The sequence below is a fragment of the Phyllobates terribilis genome, unplaced genomic scaffold (genome assembly GCF_046119375.1).
Source record: "Phyllobates terribilis strain yellow unplaced genomic scaffold, ASM4611937v1 Scaffold_11__3_contigs__length_659146591, whole genome shotgun sequence".
NCBI lineage: Eukaryota > Metazoa > Chordata > Amphibia > Anura > Dendrobatidae > Phyllobates > Phyllobates terribilis.
The window spans coordinates 30529396-30548904 of record NW_027362771.1 but is presented as its reverse complement, the minus strand read 5'-3'; the positions used below and the strand labels follow the sequence as shown (position 1 = coordinate 30548904).

At 44.3% G+C, this 19509-nt stretch overlaps 1 protein-coding gene across 3 annotated transcripts in view; it reads right to left on the bottom strand.

The window, feature by feature from the left end:
* Nucleotides 1-19509, bottom strand: part of RGS14 (regulator of G protein signaling 14) — a 311115-nt gene that overhangs the window by 97247 nt on the left and 194359 nt on the right. For 2 of the 3 annotated variants that reach the window (XM_073651170.1, XM_073651172.1), the window contains 2 exons: nucleotides 17771-17935; nucleotides 16177-16306 (listed from right to left, as the gene is read on the bottom strand). In XM_073651170.1, coding sequence (XP_073507271.1) covers nucleotides 16177-16306; nucleotides 17771-17935 — 295 coding nt within the window. The remainder of the gene's footprint in view (nucleotides 1-16176; nucleotides 16307-17770; nucleotides 17936-19509) is intronic. The other variant, XM_073651171.1, reaches the window with a different exon arrangement.

Below are 19509 nucleotides of genomic sequence, written 5' to 3'. Positions count from 1 at the left end.
TCCATGTCTGAATATATTGAGGAGAATCTGGCCCGGGGATTTATCCGGAAATCTACCTCCCCGGCGGGAGCAGGCTTCTTCTTCGTCAAAAAGAAGGACGGCTCACTCCGTCCCTGTATAGACTATAGAGGCCTTAACCAGATCACAGTGAAGAATAAATACCCCCTTCCGCTCATTCCTGAATTATTTGACCGTCTGAGGGGGGCTAGAATCTTCACCAAGCTGGACCTCTGTGGAGCGTATAATCTGGTCCGTATCCGTCAGGGGGATGAATGGAAGACGGCATTCAACACCCGGGACGGCCACTATGAATATCTTGTAATGCCCTCCAGTCTCTGTAACGCTCCCGCCGTCTTTCAAGAGTTGGTCAATGACATCTTCCGTGACCTTCTCTACTCCTGCGTGGTGGTGTACCTGGACGACATCTTGGTCTTCTCTCCGGATCTTCTCACTCACCGGAGGGACGTTCGTCAGGTCCTGCTCAGGCTCAGGCAGAACCACCTCTACGCTAAATATGAGAAGTGCCTCTTTGAGCAGACCTTGCTTCCGTTTCTGGGCTACATAATCTCTCAGACCGGCCTACAAATGGACCCTGAGAAATTGTCTGCCATCCAGAAGTGGCCCCGACCAGAGGGGTTGAAGGCTATTCAGCGGTTCCTGGGCTTCGCCAACTACTACCGCCTCTTCATTCCGCACTTCTCTTCCCGGACTGCCCCTATCTCGGCGCTAACCCGTAAGGGCGCTAATCCCAGAGAATGGCCGCCCGAAGCAGAGGAGGCCTTCCTTTCCTTAAAACGAGCTTTTTCCTCCGCCCCTGTGCTGCATCGTCCGGACGGCAACAAACAATTCTTTCTAGAAGTCGACGCTTCCTCCTCCGGAGCCGGAGCAGTACTTACCCAAAAGTCGTCTTCCCAAAGAATGGTAACTTGCGGCTTCTTCTCCAAACTCTTCTCCTCTTCTGAGTGCAATTATTCTATAGGAGACCGAGAATTGTTGGCCATTAAGCTGGCACTGGAGGAGTGGCGTTACCTGCTCGAGGGGGCTCTTCACCCGGTAATAATTTACCACAAGAACTTGGCTTACCTCCAGAGTGCCCAGAGACTTAACCCGCGTCAAGCCCGGTGGTCCTTGTTCTTCGCCCGCTTTAATTTCATTCTTCATTTTCGCCCGGCTGACAAAAACATCAAAGCTGATGCCTTATCCCGATCCTTTTTGGTCTCTGATCTTGAGGAGGAGCCTAAACACATCATCGACCCCGCCAAAGTAATGCAGGTGACCCCCGTGAATCTAAATCGTCTTCCACCCGGTAAGACGTTCGTAACTGTTCCTGATCGTGAGAAGGTTCTACACTGGGGACACTCGTCCAAGCTAGCTGGCCACGCTGGTCAGAAAAAGACCCTCCAGCTTATTACCTGGCATTACTGGTGGCCTACCCTGCACAAGGACGTAATAGACTTTGTTTCAGCCTGTGTGTCCTGCGCCTGCAACAAGGTTCCGAGACATCTGCCAGCCGGCCGTCTCCTTCCTCTTCCTGTACCTGCTGCCCCGTGGCAGCATATAGCTATGGACTTTATAATGGACCTCCCTGTCTCTGCCGGTTGTACGGTCATATGGGCGGTCGCTGACCGCTTTTCCAAAATGGCTCACTTTATTCCCCTGCCGGGTCTCCCGTCTGCATCAGAGTTAGCTAAAGACTTTATCCATCATGTCTTACGTCTTCATGGTCTTCCTCTCCACATCGTATCCGACCGAGGAGTTCAGTTCACCTCTCGTTTTTGGCGAGCCATGTGTAAACTGCTGGGGGTCACCTTGGACTTTTCTTCAGCTTATCACCCACAGTCCAATGGCCAAGTAGAACGGATCAACCAAATTTTAACCAGTTACCTCCGGCACTTTGTTAATGCTCACCATTCCGACTGGGTGGATCTTTTACCGTGGGCCGAATTTTCTTACAATAATCACGAGAGCGAATCTTCCTCCAAATCCCCGTTTTTAGTAGTCTTCGGTCAGCATCCTCGGATCCCGTTTCCCGTCTCCGCCTCGGTGGACAATCCGGCTGCGGAATCTCTCGTTAACGAATTTTCCTCCATTTGGGAAAGTACCAGATCCACACTTCTTCAGTCATCCGAGCGGATGAAAAAACAGGCTGACAAGAGACGTCTGGATCCACCACAATTCCGTCCTGGAGATAAGGTCTGGCTCTTGTCCAAATATGTCCGGCTCAAGATTCCTTCCTACAAGTTAGGGCCTCGGTTCATCGGCCCACTGGAAGTTATCAAACAAATCAACCCGGTGGCCTATAAATTGAAACTCCCGGCCAATTTGCGGATTCCTAACTCCTTCCATGTATCTCTACTCAAACCCGTGATATTTAACGCTTTTTCCAAGTCTACAGGTACGCCTCCTGCTCCGGTTTCCGCTAAAAACGAGTTTGAGGTAGAGAACATTCTGGCCACCAAAAGGGTAAGAGGAAGGACCTTTTTTCTAGTGGATTGGAAGGGGTTTGGTCCTGAGGAGAGAACATGGGAGTCCCGGGAGAACATCCATGCCCCGCTCATCCTTGATAAATTTCTGTCTGGCCTAAAAAAGGGGGGGCCTAAAGGGGGGGGTACTGTAGCGTCAGCGTCCCTGCCTCCTGCTAGGCAGGGACGCCGTTCCCCTCACCTCTCCGCTCCGTGCCCGGCGTCTTCCTCCCGCTCTGCTGGCAGCGCGCGCTGCTTCCCAGCCTCTGTGCTTAGGGTGCGCGCACGCGCATTCCCCCTCTCTTAAAGGGGCCGCGCGCGCCGTCCTAGGGAGTCCCCGGCTGCATGGCTTTAAGGCACAATGAATCAGCTGATTATCCATAGGTTCCCTTTAAAGAACTTCTTGAGATGTGTGTTGACCTCCTTGGCTACCTGTTGTTTATTTTCTACTTTAATTGTTTTGATCCCCTATCCCCTCAGATTTATATATTTTAAATGCCCATAGTTGTCATTAATGGACTTCCTAAGCATAAGTGCAAGTAATTTTGAATTTAATTTTTGCAATACTTGTTGCCTATAGGAATACATTCTGCAGTCTGACTGAACTATACATACTCAAAGTACTCTCATCTATCATTTGCATCACTATTACATGTTGACAGTAGCTGCTCCCAGTCAATATCCTGAAATGTAGCCTTCAACCTGGGAAATTGTTTTTTTTTTAAATTAAGACCAGGAATACCTGAAGTACATGAATACAGCACCAGAACTACCAGCAGTACATGAATACGTCACCAGAACCAGAACAAACTGTATTTGTTGCATTACAGACACTAATACAATCAGATATTGTAGCGTCGGCGTCCCTGCCTCCTGCTAGGCAGGGACGCCGTTCCCCTCACCTCTCCGCTCCGCTCCGTGCCCGGCGTCTTCCTCCCGCTCTGCTGGCAGCGCGCGCTGCTTCCCGGCCTCTGTGCTTAGGGCGAGCGCGCTCCCCCTCTCTTAAAGGGGCCGCGTGCGCCGTCCTAGGGAGTCCCCGGCCACTGGCCGGAGGACCTCACCATATATAAGGCACCTCCTCCAAAATGGAGGTGCCCGAGCAATGTTGTTGCAAAGCCTTTCAACTCTGCTTCATCCCTCAGGTCCCGTTACCAGTTACCTGCCAGTCACCTGCCAGATTCCTGCTTGATACCTGCCTGATACCTGCCTGATATCTGCTTACCTGCTTGCTATCCTGTGGTCCGACAGTCTGCCTACCAGCACCTGCCAGTCTGTCTATGGATCAGTCCACCTGCGGACCAGGAAGTACCTGCCAGATACCTGCCTGATACCTGCCTGCCTGTCCAGAGACTCTTACTCGCTCACCTGGGAGCGCTCACCTGCTACCTGCCTGCTAGCCTACCTGGAGGCTCTGCCGTCACTTGCCGTGACCACCTGCCTGTCCAGAGACTCTTGCCCGCTCACCTGGGAGCGCTCACCTGCTACCTGCCTGCTAGCCTATCTAGAGACTCTTTCCCTGCTGTCACTTGCCGTGACCACCTGCCCGTCTAGAGACTCTTTCCCTGCTGTCACTTGCCGTGACCACCTGCCCGTCTAGAGACTCTTACCCTGCTGTCACTTGCCGTGACCATCCGCCTGTCAAGAGACTGTCCCCGTCACTTGCCGTGACCTCCTGCCCTTCTACCCAGAGACTGTCCCTGTCACTTGCCGTGACTACCTGCCCCCCTTCCCTGGGAGCCACCCGCTTCCTTACAAGGACTGCCCCTTTGTATAGTTGCTCAGAGGTTCCACCTCCCAGACCCGTTACAGACATATTCCTTTATCTATAATGGGGGTCTGTTTAGCGGGCATCCGCCAAATACTGGACACCTTAATTGAAACCAAACGGACCACATTATAGTTTAGCTATATTCGTTTCAATGACTATCCTGGGGTCTAACATTTAAAATATAGACCGTCAGGGATAATATCGTTATTTATACCTTGTATTGTGTAAATGTTTTTTTTTTGTGAAAATGGTAATAATTCTAGTGGAAGTGGTCTTCAGAGCTCGTTACCTGATTCATTAGGGGGAGGGGAGAGTGCATTACGGGTCCTGTTGCCTTAGTCTCTGACCCATTCCTTTGCTTGGGAGATATGGAGGGCGCCATTGGCTTCATCTGCTTGGGGCATCAAAATACCATGTTCCAGCTCAGCCCAGGAGACACCGCTATTGGTCATAGAGGAGTGCATGGAGAGGCTACAGTCATCACACAGGGATCTGTCAATCATATTGCCAGTATAGTGAGCAGTGCTGTGAGCAGAGACTGAACCCACTCTGTACATGTCCCTATGACTGAAAACCGGCAGCTCCCAAAAGAAATAAAGTTCATTTTCTCAAAGTAGCAGTGCTTTATGTAAGGCAGCCAGGCAGCTTTGTAACGCTATTAACGTGAAGATTAGCGCCACACCTGCTGGTTAATAATGTTTCAGGACATGACAGATTCCCTTTAAATCATACATTTATGGACCTTATGCTTTATGCAGCACAGTCATGTTGAAACGGAAAAGCGCCTTCCCTAAACTGTTACCACAAAGCTGGAGCATACAGCTATCTGAAACGTCATTGTGTGTGTCATCATTTCAATTACTATTGCAAGGAAATAAGGGGCCATGACTAGAAACTGAATAGAAGCTTCATACCTTTTTTCCGCCTCACCAAATCTTACAGTAGGCACAGTGCATTACGGAGGAAGCATTATCCAGGAATCTAGCAATTCCAGATGAATGATTTCTATTTGCAATCTATGACTTTGTGGATGAACTGGTGTTATTCCTAGACACTATAAAATCATACAAGTTGCCATTCATTGTGAATAATCTGGCAGATCTAAATTTTACAAATTGACTAAAAGGCAAAGGTGATGTGCCATGTTTTTAAAGTAACAAAGCCCATAGTGAATGTAGTCTAACGCCGAGTATTTGGTGAGTTTTTGATGTTGCAGATTTTCTGTAGCATTTCTGCACCTATAAGTTAGGTTACTTGCGGTTTTTTCATTGCATTGTTGAGTGCATCGCCTTACATGCGTCTAACGCGTTTTTGACGCTGCGTTTTTTGTCTCTTTTTGCTATGTCATGGGTTAAATACAGTAAAGCTGATTTGTTTTTGATACTTCCTAGTAGTTGTGTGTGGATTACTTGCATTTTAGTGCGTTTTTGCTACGGAAATGCACTATATACGCATCCGCATATATTTTCTGATGCAATTCTGTGGTGAAAATCTGCACATAAAACTCAGCGTACCTGCAGTATAAATTGACATTTTGTAGATTTCAAACATGCACCACAGGTCAGTTTACGCTTTGTAAAAAAAAAAAAAAGCACAGTGGGAATGAGATTTCTCGAAATACCATCCAGTTGCTGGAACTGTAAGACGCTGAGTTTTTTTGTGCAACAAAAATACGCAACAACAAAAACTTACTAAAAACTCATGGTGGGAACTTAATCTAAGTTTATTTTGGTGTGTAGCTTATATTACAGCTTCAATTTATTGCAAAGCTCTGTATATCAGATATTGGTGCTCAGCATCCTTTAACCCCTTTCTGACACCGGACGTAAATATACGCATCTGCGCTCTGGGCCTATTGGACCATATACGCCCTGGCTGTGCGGGCGCGATCGCCGCCGGGTGTCAGCTGATTCTCACAGCTGACACCGGTACTATGTGCCAGGAGCAGTACCGCACAGATTCCGGCACATTAACTCCGGAAATGCTGAGATCAAAGTCAATCGCACCAAGCAGAGGTAAGAGCGCCCTTCTTACCTTGGATCAACGACCCAGTGCTGTGAGCATGCAGTCTCAATCGTTGCCATGGTGACCCGATGTCATGACGACATCTGGGTCACCAGGCATCAGGAAGTTATGTAGATCGTGCTCAGTGCACGTTCTACCTAACTTGTGTCTGTAGGGCTGACAGCCTACATAGCATGCTGTGCAAGGGATCAGCCTGCAAAAAATGAAATTCCCATGGTGGGACAAAGTGTAAAAGTAAAAAACAGTGTCAGAAAGTGGAAAAAAAATAATTGTAAAATTATATATAAAAAAAGAAAAAATAATCCAAAAAAATAAAATTATACTGTACCCATAAATAAATATTATTATGAAAAAAAACAACGAACCAATAAAAGTACACATATTTGGTATCGCCGCGTCCGGAACAACCTGACCTATAAAACTGTCCCACTATTTAACCCCTTTAGTGAACACGGTAAGAAAAATAAATAAAAAACAAAGCAAAAAACTATGCTTTATCATGATACCGCCAAACAAAAAATGGAATAAAACGCGATAAAAAAGATGAATATAAATAAAAATGGTACCGCTGAAAACTTCATCTTGTCCTGCAAAAAGCAAGCTGACATACAGCTCCATCAGCTGAAAAATAAAAAAGTTATAGCTCTCAGAATAAAGCAATACAAAAAAAATATTTTTTCTATAAAATAGTTTTTATTGTGTAAAAGCACCAAAACATAAAAAAACTATATAAATGTATTATCGCTGTAAACGTACTGACTGAATAAAACTGCCTTATCAATTTTACCACACGTGGAGTGGCTTAAAAAAAACAAAAAAACAATTCCTGAATTGCTGGTTTTTGTTTATTAGGGTTGTGCTAGTATTACGGTTAGGGTTGTGATAGGGTTAGGGTTGTGCTAGTGTTAGGGTTGTGCTAGGGTTGAGGTTATGCTAGGGTTGGGGTTGTATTAGGGTAGTATTAGGTTTGGTGTTTGCATTAGGGTTGGGGCTGTGTTAGGGTTGGGATTTTTTTCAAAAGTAAAGAAAAAAAATCATGACGATATGGCAACCAGTGTTGAGCGCAAGTGCTCGCTACTTGCTACATCGGGTGCTCGGGCATGCACCAAGTATCGCGGGTGCTCGAGTGACATGCTCGAGTCTCCACCCTGCATGTTTCACAGCTGTTATACACACAAAAAAACCTTGCGGGATTGCCTACCATGCACAAACGATCCCCGTATGTTTTTTTGGGTGTTTAACAACCGTGAAACATGCAGGGTGGGGACTCGAGCACTTGCGCTCAAGACTAATGACAACTTATTCAATGTGATGACCTAATGTTATCAAATTCCATACCTCCCAACTTTTGAAGAACAGAAAGAAAGGTGCGCGTAGCGTGCCGGGGAAAATTTTGGCCACGCACCTGGCCATACCCCAATCCACGCCCATTTACCATTATCTTTCTTCCCTGGCAGGAGGAGTTGTCAGAGGGGCGGTGGTAGTGAGGGAAATTCAGCAGACGGCTGAGACTGCAAGGCGCAGACCCAAATCCAGGACTGTCTGCTGTATCCGGGACGGTTGGGACTAGAGATGAGCGGATGGATTCCTGGGTCTCCAGTCCAGCGTCCAGATCAGTCCAGTTCAGTGCTACCTGGCGGCTGGACAGGAGGCCGTGAATCTCTTATCTTCCAACGTCATCTGTGCATCCTGCTCATCTCTTGTTGGGACGTGTAGATTTTTTTTTGTTCCTCATTCACAGTTGGAGCCGCCAAAACTTTCTCATCTTTATGTAGCTTCACTATACGACATCTGGCTTTTTTGTGTCTGTAAAGCCGTGTTCACACGTTGCAGAAATACTGTGTTCTTTGTTTTCAGCAGATGTCTGCACCAAACTCCACAATAACAATCCCCTCCCCCTTATTTAATGCGTTTCTGGTGCAGATGTGAAGCCGCGTTTTTAAGGTGCTTTTTATAGTACAGAAAAGCTTTGATTTTTCACTTAATGAAGTATCCACATAGAAGCGTCTGAAGACGCTACTGAACTCTGCGGTAGTGATGAGCGAGCGTGCATTGTTAACCCTTTCGGCAAGCACGCTCGGCAGTTATGTTAGTGCCGCCGCGGCTGCACATGTCACGGCATCCTGCATGTGTCACAGCTGTCTAACAGCCGCGACACATGCAGCTGCAGAGGCTCAAACATAGATGCCAAACACGCCGAAAATACTCTGCAAGCACCCGAGCGCGCACACCGAAAGGGTTAACAATACACACTCGCTCATCACTACTCTGCGATTTTGGAGCATTTCTCTCTATAGGCTTCTTCTGAAAAAAATGCAAGGAGAAAAAAAACGCCGCTGCATTTTTAAGAGCAGAATCAAAGCTTTTCTGTACTGTTAAAAAGAGTTAAAAACTTTGCTTCACATCTGCGGCAAAATCGCATCAAATAAGCAGGAAAACGCATAAAAGAAAAGCAGCAAACACCAATAATCAGAGAAGATTGTTACTGCGCTGAGTGGTGCGAACACCTGCAGAAAAAAAGCAGCAGAAAGAACGCAGCATTTAGGCTACGTGTGAACATGGCCTCAGCATTACACTTTTATTACATTTTTTATGGGTTTAATAAAGAAAAAATATCAATCACGCCATTTTTTTTACACCATTTACCGATCCCCGTAAATAATCTGATCGCTGTGTTCTGCGTGTCGTTACGATTACAGGGACACCAAATATGTCCATGTTATTTTCTGATTTGTGATGTTCATTATTTTTTACAAAACGCAAATGACTATATTTTTTTAATTATGAAATGTTTTTCTTTATTATTTTTTGACAATTTTATAGGCTGAAAAAAATCTCTTATTCTCAAGTAGACATAATTCTAGTAATGGTTTCACTAGAGCTGGTGGCTGAGCAGGATAAGTGTCTGCTGTGTCAGTAATAGTTTAAGGTTGTGGGTTGAGCCACCCCCGTAGTGTTCGGGTTCGGTTCGTTGAACACCGGTGTGTTCGCCGAACTGTTCGTCGAACACCGTCGAACACCGTTAAAACCAATGGCAGGCAAACAAAAACACATGGAAACACACAGAAAACACCTTCAAAGGTGTCCAAAAGCTGACAAACTGCTCAGAAGACACAACTAACACATGGAAAAGTGACAAGTACATATAGTCATGTGAAAAGAAAAGAGGTGGAGGAGTAAAAGGAGGGGGAGAGACAGATATAGGCATGTCATGCCCTTCTAAAATCAAGAAAGGCTGGAGTAAAAATCTAAAATCAACCTACCAACACCCAGACGTCGTGACAAGAAAATGAAAAAAAGAAATATCTTTAGGTAGAATGGCGGTTCCATTCAGAACACTTTCCTTACAAGATGTAGTAGTATCCCCGTTGTGAGTTGTGCCAAAAACGGAACCCAATACATTCGGACTAATCCACCATTTGTCATATCCAAGGGGCAGGTCAGTAAACGACAACATCGATGCGGAACCAAGTACAGTAGTATATACTGTACATCCTTTGACAAGGCAATCAGGCGGATCAAGAAGTTGGGAAGGGTCACCCTAATGGCCAAAACAGACATTGATGCGGCGTTCCGGTTACTTACTACCTGTGCCTTCGAATAGTGTCCACCTATTGGGCTGCTTCTGGGAAGGAGCATACTATATAGATCGCTGTTTGCCCATGGGGTGGTCCAGATCCTGCTCACTATTTGAGGCGTTTAGTTGCTTCCTCGAATGGGTTGTAATGGACGTTTCTAAGGGGGCACATATTATCCATTACCTCGACAACTTCTTATGCCTGGGCCCAAAAGATTCGCCACAGTGTGAATACACGTGGTAGTCCACCTGTGAGAAGGAGAGAGCTGGAGGGAGAGCGGACACCACAGAGCCGAGGGGTTAGATGGAGAACAGAAGAAGGAAAGAGGGCGAGGGAGGTAAGGGAGTACAGTGGAAGGCCGACCTGAGCTCCCCCACGTTCCTGCTGGGCGGGGAACAGCCCTGGGAAGAAAAGCCGCTTGCGCATCCCTTTGAGGTTACGGGCGCGAGCGGGCAGAGGGACTACGCTGGAGTGCGAAGCCGACACAGCCAGTCCGTTCCTGCCCGTGCGACCTCCGTGTCAAGGGGTTTGTGCCAGAGCCATGGTGGACCCTGACGGCCAGCCCCCTTCTCCCAATACTGGTGCCTGTCCGCTGGTGGGTCGAGCCCCCCCGCGGTGGAGGCAGGTCTAAGCTCTGTAATTTAAATTGGCTCTGTAATTTGAATGAGTACACTTTAAATCCTTTTACAAGGATCTATTGGAGGGCAAGTCTGATGCCAGCAGCCGCGGTAATTCCAGCTCCAGTAGCGTCCACTAAAGCTGCTGCAGTTAAATAGCTTTTATAAGGATCGAGCTTGGCGGTCCACCGCAAGGCGTGCTACCGCCAATCCCAGCCCCTTTGCCTTGGGGCGCCTCCCCGATGCTCTTCACTGAGTGTCCCGGGGGCCCGAAGCATTTCCTTTGAAAAAATTAAGTGTCCAAACCACAGGTGGTGTAGCTTGCTTAACAGCTGGGATACTCCGCTGACTAGCAGACACTGCTACTAGGCCCAAAGTATTGCCTGGGCTAGATGCAGTTAAAAATTTGTAATTAGATCTAAAGGCGGTGGCTACTCCGCTGACTAGCAGACACTGAAGCTTTGGAGCAGACCTCTGATTCCCAGGCTATAGTATGAGTAAACAGCTCTTCAGACTCAACCATCTGTGTTACCCCAAGCCATAGTGTATGTAGTTTCTTACGGTTAAAAGGGGGGGGGGAGACCCGACCCACCTGGAATTGCCGATGCCAACATCATGTAAAACACAGCAAGGGGACTCCAAAAAGAGTCTCCATTTTTTCCAAAAATTGTGGCACAGACACCACTTAAGTGGCATCAATTGTCCCAGAGTTGCTTAAAATGGTTGGTGAGGTGATTTTCCAAAATCCTCAAGCTTTTAGTCTCCCCAGGATGACACAGGTGGGGCAGATGGTGGTTGGCCCGGCCCGCTAGGCCGCATTGTAGCACAGTGAGCTTCCCACTGCAACTTATGCTTCATATCCATGTGAAGGTTCAAGCATAAAGTACTCAAACTATTGTTTTTTTGGCCTCTACTTAGCTTTTGGTGACAAATGTTACAGATAACATGAGTTGGGTCATCCTTAGCGATCTCAAAAAATGCCCAGGCTATGCAAGGCTTAGAGCCCATGCGACCTGAAGAGCCACCATGACTTGTGGTCAGAGGCAGAGTTGTGGTTGAGGATGCAGTTGTTGACGTGCTTCCAGTACTCCGTCTCTGTCCAGGAAGGCGCAACCTAACCTCGTCGTCGATAGCATCCTCCTCCACCTCCTCTGCTGATCTCATCGACTGGCTGACTGTGGGTTGATAGTAAGTGGGATCTCACACCCGTCGTCCTCAGAGCCAACCTCTTCCTGCCCTGACCTAAAAGTCAAGTTGTCGCTCCAATCAGGTATTTGAGTCTCATCATCATCTTCATCATTGTCTCCACCAACAGGAGTTACAGTTTGGGAACGAGGGTCTACATTATGCTCAGAACCTTCTTCATCTGGTCCTGGATCCGACTCATAAAGATTCTGGGCATCAGTGCAGATCATTTCCTCGTCTGGATTAACAGAAGCTCTGGAGCAGACCTCCGTTTCCCAGGCTATAGTATGAGTAAACAGCTCTGCAGACTCAACCATCTGTGTTAAACCCATACTCAGACGGGAAGCTGGAAACTTGGAAGCTGTGAGGAAGAAAATGCGATTGCGGTGACACCTCTGAGGACTGGAGTATTTGTGATGTTGAAGTTGAGGTGGAGTAGAGCCCACTTGAAGGAGCACTTGATATCCGTTGAAGCACCTGCTGTTTTTGTGCCTTATCTGGAATTTGTAGCGATGGGCGTGTCCGTAAGAAAGGGATCGTATCACATTGTCCACGAAAAGAAGTAGACATCTTAGTTTGGCTGGAAGATGGTCTTTCTTCTGCAGATGTTACTGTTGCTTTAACACCTACCCCATGGACACAACCTTTTTCTCCCTTTCCAACACGCCTATTCCCCTTTCCACCAGCAGCAGGCCTTTTGCCACTCATTTTGGTGGTTAACTAATTGACAACTCTGTAGTTGTTTGCACAAAAAACAATGGATGGAAACCGAGCAGAGCTGAGTGGCCAAACTGTGGTACTAGCCCAAAAGGATTGGCTGGCTTAGATGCAGTAAAACAATTTTATTAGATACACAGGTGGTGTAGCTTGGTACAGATGGGCTACTACAATGAGTAACAGACACTGCTACAGGCCCAAAAGTATTTACTGGGCTAGATGCAGTATAAAATTGTTATTAAATACAAAGGTGGTGTAGCTTGGTATAGATGGGCTACTCCAATGAGTAACAGACACTGCTACAGGCCCAAAAGTATGTACTGGGCTAGATGCAGTAAAAAATTGTTATTAAATACAAAGGTTGTGTAGCTTGGTACAGATGGGATACTCCAATGAGTAACAGACGTTGCTACAGGCCCAAAAGTATTTACTGGGCTAAATGCAGTAAAAAATTGTTATTAAATACAAAGGTGGTGTAGCTTGGTACAGATGGGCTACTCCAATGAGTAACAGACACTGCTACAGGCCCAAAAGTATTTACTGGGCTAGATGCAGTAAAAAATTGTTATTAAATACAAAGGTGGTGTAGCTTGGTACAGATGGGCTACTACAATGAGTAACATACACTGCTACTATGCCCAAAAGGTTTTACTTGGCTAGATGCAGTAAAAAATTGTTATTAAATACAAAGGTGGCGTAGCTTGGTACAGATGGGCTACTCCAATGAGTAACAGACACTGCTACAGGCCCAAAAATATTTACTGGGCTAGATGCAGTAAAAAATTGTTATTAAATACAAAGGTTGTGTAGCTTGGTAGAGATGGGCTACTCCAATGAGTAACAGACACTGCTACAGGCCCAAAAGTATTTACTGGGCTAGATGCAGTAAAAAATTGTTATTAAATACAAAGGTTGTGTAGCTTGGTACAGATGGGCAACTCCAATGAGTAACAGACACTGCTACAGGCCCAAAAGTATTTACTGGGCTAGATGCAGTAAAAAATTGTTATTAAATACAAAGGTTGTGTAGCTTGGTACAGATGGGCTACTCCAATGAGTAACAGACACTGCTACAGGCCCAAAAGTATTTACTGGGCTAGATGCAGTAAAAAATTGTTATTAAATACAAAGGTGGTGTAGCTTGGTACAGATGGGCTTCTCCAATGAGTAACAGACACTGCTACAGGCCCAAAAGGATTTACTGGGCTAGATGCAGTAAAAAAATGTTATTAAATACAAAGGCGGTGTAGCTTGGTACAGATGGGCTACTCCACTGACTACTAGACACTGCTACTATGCCCAAAAGGTTTTACTTGGCTAGATGCAGTAAAAAATTGTTATTAAATACAAAGGTGGTGTAACTTGCAACACAGATAGGCTACTCCACTGACTAACACACACTGCTAGAGGCCCAAAAGGATTGGCTTAGCTAGATTTAGCCAAATGCTGTGAAAAACACTTGCACAGCACTGGCACAGACCTGCCTGGCAAAAGTGCTAGGAACTGCTGTAACCTAGCCCTCAAAAGGGCTGCGATTACAACTAGTCCCTACTCCCTAAACCTATCTGTCTATTTAAGAGCAAATTCGCTTGCAATTCACACAGTTACAAAGTATAGCGCCCACAGCAGCATTGGTGCCGTCTAACACTCAGCTGCAGCAGTGAGAAAATGGTGGCGACGGGGAAAATGGCTGGGTCTTATAGGGCAAGGACATGTGACATACACAGCCAATGACACATGCCCTTGCTTGTGTGAAAAAAAAGCACTTCACTGCGTGTGTGCGCTGCTGATAGGCTGACAGACTGCACCTCCCCACTGTAAATGTGAGAAAGAAAAAAAAATGGAGATCGGCATTATTTCTGCAGAGATCCATCCCCTGCCCCTCCCCCCGCCCACTCTACACTGAAACTGTCTATTAACATTGATTAACAGTATTACTGTGAAAAAATCCAGTTACGATTTTGGTGCACGAACAGTTATCGAACATAACCTCGAACAGCCGGATTTTTTGCAAATCGTTCAGGTTCGTCGGACGGCTTGAACACCGCCCAAAACAGCTTGAATTTGAGATTGGCGAACAGTTCGAGTTGAACACCGCTCATCTCTATTGTAGAGTCAAGGTAACTAAATCCTCCCATGTCTACCATTGAATGCTATAGCTCAGTGGTTAGAGCTACAGCCTTTGCACACTGAGTTCCCAGTTTGAGTCCCAGCAGATGCGATCACAGGAGAAAGAAGAGGTGAGTATAATATAGTTAAATTTATGTACTGACCAGTGAGCGGCCCCGCCCCCCCTGAGGAGGAGGAGATACGGAATGATGAGAAGTGAATATAAATAGAACCCGGGAGAACAGCTGAGCCATGACATTGGGACAGTCCCGCAGAATACGGGACGGTTGGGAGCTATGCAAATTTTGTGTCATACCTCTGGACTCAAAATGTTCACTATACCCCTTGATAAAATCCTTGAGGGGTCTAGTTTCCAAAATGGGGTTACTTGTGGGGGGTTTCCACTGTTTAGGCACCTCAGGGGCTCTCCAAACAAGACATGGCAATTTGTCCTGTTACCCTTATGAAAATGCAAAATTGGGGGCTGAAAAACATTTTTGTGGGAAAAATGTGAAAATTATATTTTTTACGGCTCAATGTTATAAACTTCTGTGAAGCACCTGGGGGTTCAAGGTGCTCACCACAAATTTGGATAAGTTCCCTGAGGGGTCTAGTTTCCAAAATGGTGTCACTTGTGGGGGGTTTCCACTGTTTAGGCACATCAGGGGCTCCCCAAACGCAACATGGCATCCGCTAATTATTCAAGCAAATTTTACATTCAAAAAGTCAAATGGCGCTCCTTCTCTTCCGAACCCTGCCGTGTGTCCAAAAAGTGGTTTTCCCCCACATATGGGGTATTGGTGTGCTCAGGAGAAATTGCACAACAAATTTTGGTGTCCATTTTTTACTGTTACCATTGCGAAAATAGAAAAAAATGGGTCTAAATTAACATTTTTGTGAAAAAAGTTAAATGTTCATTTTGGTTCTTCCACATTCCAAAAATTCCTGTGAAGCACCTGAAGGGTTAATAAACTAAATAAACTAATTGAATGTGGTTTTGAGCACCTTGAGGGGTGCAGTTTTTAGAATGGTGTCATTTTTGGGTACTTTCTGTCATAAAGGCCCCTCAAAGTCACTTCAAATGTGATGTGGTCCCTAAAATAATGGTTTTGTACATTTGTTGTAAAAATGAGAAATCACTGGTCAAATTTTAACCCTTATAACTTCCTAGCAAAAAAAAATTTTGGTTCCAAAATTGTACTAATGTAAAGTAGACATGTGGGAAATGTTATTTATTAACTATTTTGTGTGACATATCTCTCTGATTTAAGGGTATGAAAATTCAAATTTTGAAAATTGCGAAATTTTCACCAAATTTCTGATTTTTCATAAATAAACACAAGTCATATCGAAGACATTTTACCACAATCATGAAGTACAATATGTCATGAAAAAACAGTCTCAGAATCAGGGGGATCCGTTGAAGCTTTCCAGAGTAATTACCTCATAAAGTGACAGTGGTCAGAATTGTAAAAATTGGCCTGGTCATTAACGTGCAAACCACCCTTGGGGGTAAAGGGGTTAATATATTATATTCATGCCTCAATATTAATGATAAGACCCAACTCTGTTTTTATGTCAATATTGCTGATGGAATAAAGTTACCCAAATAATAATTTTAAGAATATGTCCCATTTTAGCAAGTCCTAATGTCATGTTATTATCACAATTATGCAGCAAATAAAATGTAAAATATGTAAGAAGATTAATTTCACCTCTGACATTACCTCTGCGATCCTTTCTCTTGAAGGATCTATTGATTCCTCTACAACCATCAGTTAAATTGTTTAATTCAGATGCCTCGACACCAAGGGGCAACGACTTACCAGGTCTCAATTTCTTTTTCTTAAAATAAGAAAGAAAGGATTAATTGTAGAAACAAATATTATTTCGAATATTAATCCTCTGTTATATAGTGCCAGTACATTCCATAACAGTTTACAATTCAGTAAGTCCTTTAAATAAGCATTCCCACTAACATTTTTATTGTTTAAATGTGTGTGTCCATGCATGTAATGCAGTGTGTGCGTATTAATATACTCACCTACTATTGCTTCCTCCGCTGTCCAGCGCCATTCTTCCCCTCTTCTCAGTAACGTCACCACAAATGAGACCTACCGGCTCATTCTACACTTTATGTGTTACAATGAAAGCCTATAGAGTCCCTTCTGACGTTCCCTAGAGTTACAATGTAAAAGTCACTTCCAGGTCACGCCGATCTTCATTCTAGGTAATCTAAGGCTAAGTGCCCACGATGCAGAAATGCTGCATATTTTTTCCGCTTCTCCCTGGCAGGAAAAACGCATGCGGATTTTACATGCGTGACCTGTCACATGACTAAATGATGTCATGTCAGGTCCTCACACCACCGAGAGCCGCCCAACACACCAGATGCATCGCTGAGGAGGCCGGGGGCCATCGGAAGGTAAGTATAATCTTTATTTTTTATTTTAAATTCTTTTTTTTACAGGTACCATGGTACCCGGGTCTGGAGGAGAGTCTCCTCTTCTCCAGACCCTGGTACCATCCGCACATTGAATCGCTTCATATTCGCGTGTGCACATGTACTCATGCGGATATCAAGCGTTTCAATGAAAGTCAGTGGCGCCAATTATGCTGCGTGTTCGCAAAATTAATGGACACGCTGCGTATTTTTCTGTAGTGATAATCCGCAGCGGAAATTTCCGCAGCATGTGCACAGCACATGCGGATTATCATTGGGGACCATGGGGCACGTATTACCAAGCGTTTTTTTAAGCGTTTTCGCTGCGGAAATTCCAGGGCAAAAAGGCTTGAAGAACGCATAGTTGGCACGCAGCCTAACAGCTCGGCATTAAATTGACTTGGTGGTGGAACCAGTGGCACAGCCATTTCTCCAAAGAGTCCCAGGAGCCGTTTTACAACACGACAGTTCCAGGTCATGGCCTGCAGCATCTCTGGACTTGTCTCCCATGGAGCACATCTGGGACAACCCTGGTCAATAATTGCAAAAGATCTGCCAGGAGCAGATCTTGATGATTTGTACGCCCAAGTGCATTCACCATGGCAGAATATTCCTCAAACAACATTAATAACCTGATTGATAGCATGACAAGTTGGGTACGTGTGTGTATTTCTGCAAGTGGAACTCATACTCTATATATCAAGATGATTTGAAAATTTTGCTTCCATTTTTTTTATCCTTTCCGTATCACTAACATGTCTGCCTATCCTGTGATTTCCATAATTCCACAGCTTAGCTTTTCCTTTGTGGTGTTGCGCTTTTAATGTTGAAGAGTGTAAGACTATAAAGCCTGTTGATTAGATTACCTTTATTGCCCCAGTGGTGATAGCAGAACAGCCTGAGTTTAAGCTAGTTGGTGAGAAATTAATATTCGGCAAGGGGCGTCCTTCCACCTCTGATAACATGCACTCTTGATATAAAGGGGACTTAACAAAGCGAGCATAGCTGTCAAACTTCATTAAATTGAAGATCTGTGAAAAACAAAACCAGAGTATTTACATTTTTCTCTGTTCCAACATTTCCAAGTACATATCACAAAAGACGTAAAAAAAATCCTGCATATATTATACCCTTATATGACAGAGGAGAGAACTAAGACTCGTTATCAGTGACGATGGAAAATAATAAATCCTTCTATTTATATGTAATTGTATCTTTATAAATAAGCTGATTGTCCATTTGTGAATGTAAAAACACATGAAATCTATTAAATCTGTGATCACGGGTCCTGTTCAGTTTTTGAAACAAAGGTGGAAGAACAAATACATTTTTAAAAGGAAACTGAGCTTACACAGGCAGCATGAATCTAACATTAGCTGCGTTAGTGCAACCATGTATATTTTACTCTGAATCGCTGGATAATAAGAAAAAACTCTGCCTGGAAAGTGCAAATCTGCATGAACTCTGCATACGATGCATGTAAATGAGGTTTCTGCAACTCCTTTCGCATGCAATGGAAAATTTCTGTCACTAATTTTGGATGAAAACTCCTGTAGATTGGTGCAATTAAACAACAATTGGCTTAATCCTTGTACAAATATGCTGTGCATCTTCTGTATGCTGCAGGTACAGAATAGAATTTCCATTGTAGAAATATACCTCAGATTTTAATCTGACATGTGAACCCTAAGGAAGAATACCCACGGTACAGATTTTGAGTCCTTTAAATCTCCTTGTATTGTAATTTTTATTTGTATATACATTTGTATATGGTGCCTCAAAAGTAAGGAAATATCAGTCATCCAATTTAAGACACATGATGTGGGTCAAGGGTCATGTTAAGCCATGTTACCAATATGACATCCATATTGAATGCCACCATCTTGGATTCAATTTGAGAATTTTCAAATAGGAAGATAAGTATATGATACATTAATCTGGTAGATAATTTTACCACAAAAACAATGGTATGCTTCATGTGAATGTTATTTATTTATGTGTAACCTATTTTTTTAGTATGGTGGTATAGATTAGCAAGGCACATATCAACCATGTGTTTTCTGCTATCTCCATATACAGTTAACAAACAAAGTAGCACTCTGTAACGCTTAGTATATAATTATGAAGTCTGAAATATGAATAGAATTACTGCTGTGGAAAATAGAAATAAATGAGAAATTTTAGCGCATGTAAATATGAAGTATGAAATATGAATAGCAAATACCTTAGAGAGGTATTCACATTGGTATGGTTCTGGTATTTTGAGAAACGCCTTATCGCGGCTGTCAAATACACATGAATTGGCCAATTTATGCGCTAGGATTTCTCATTTATTTCTATATTCCACAGCAGTAATGCTATTAATATTTCATACTTCATATTTACATGCGCTAAAATTTCTCATTTATTTCTATTTTCCACAGCAGTAATGCTATTCATATTTCATACTTCATAATTATATACTAAGCGTTACAGAGTGCTACTTTGTTTATTAATTGTATATGGAGGTAGCTCCCCGTAGTAAGCACCTGTTCACACCTATTTCTTGTATTGGAAAAGCCATTAGTTTTTTCTGCTTCTCCATATACAGATCACTGGTAAAAGT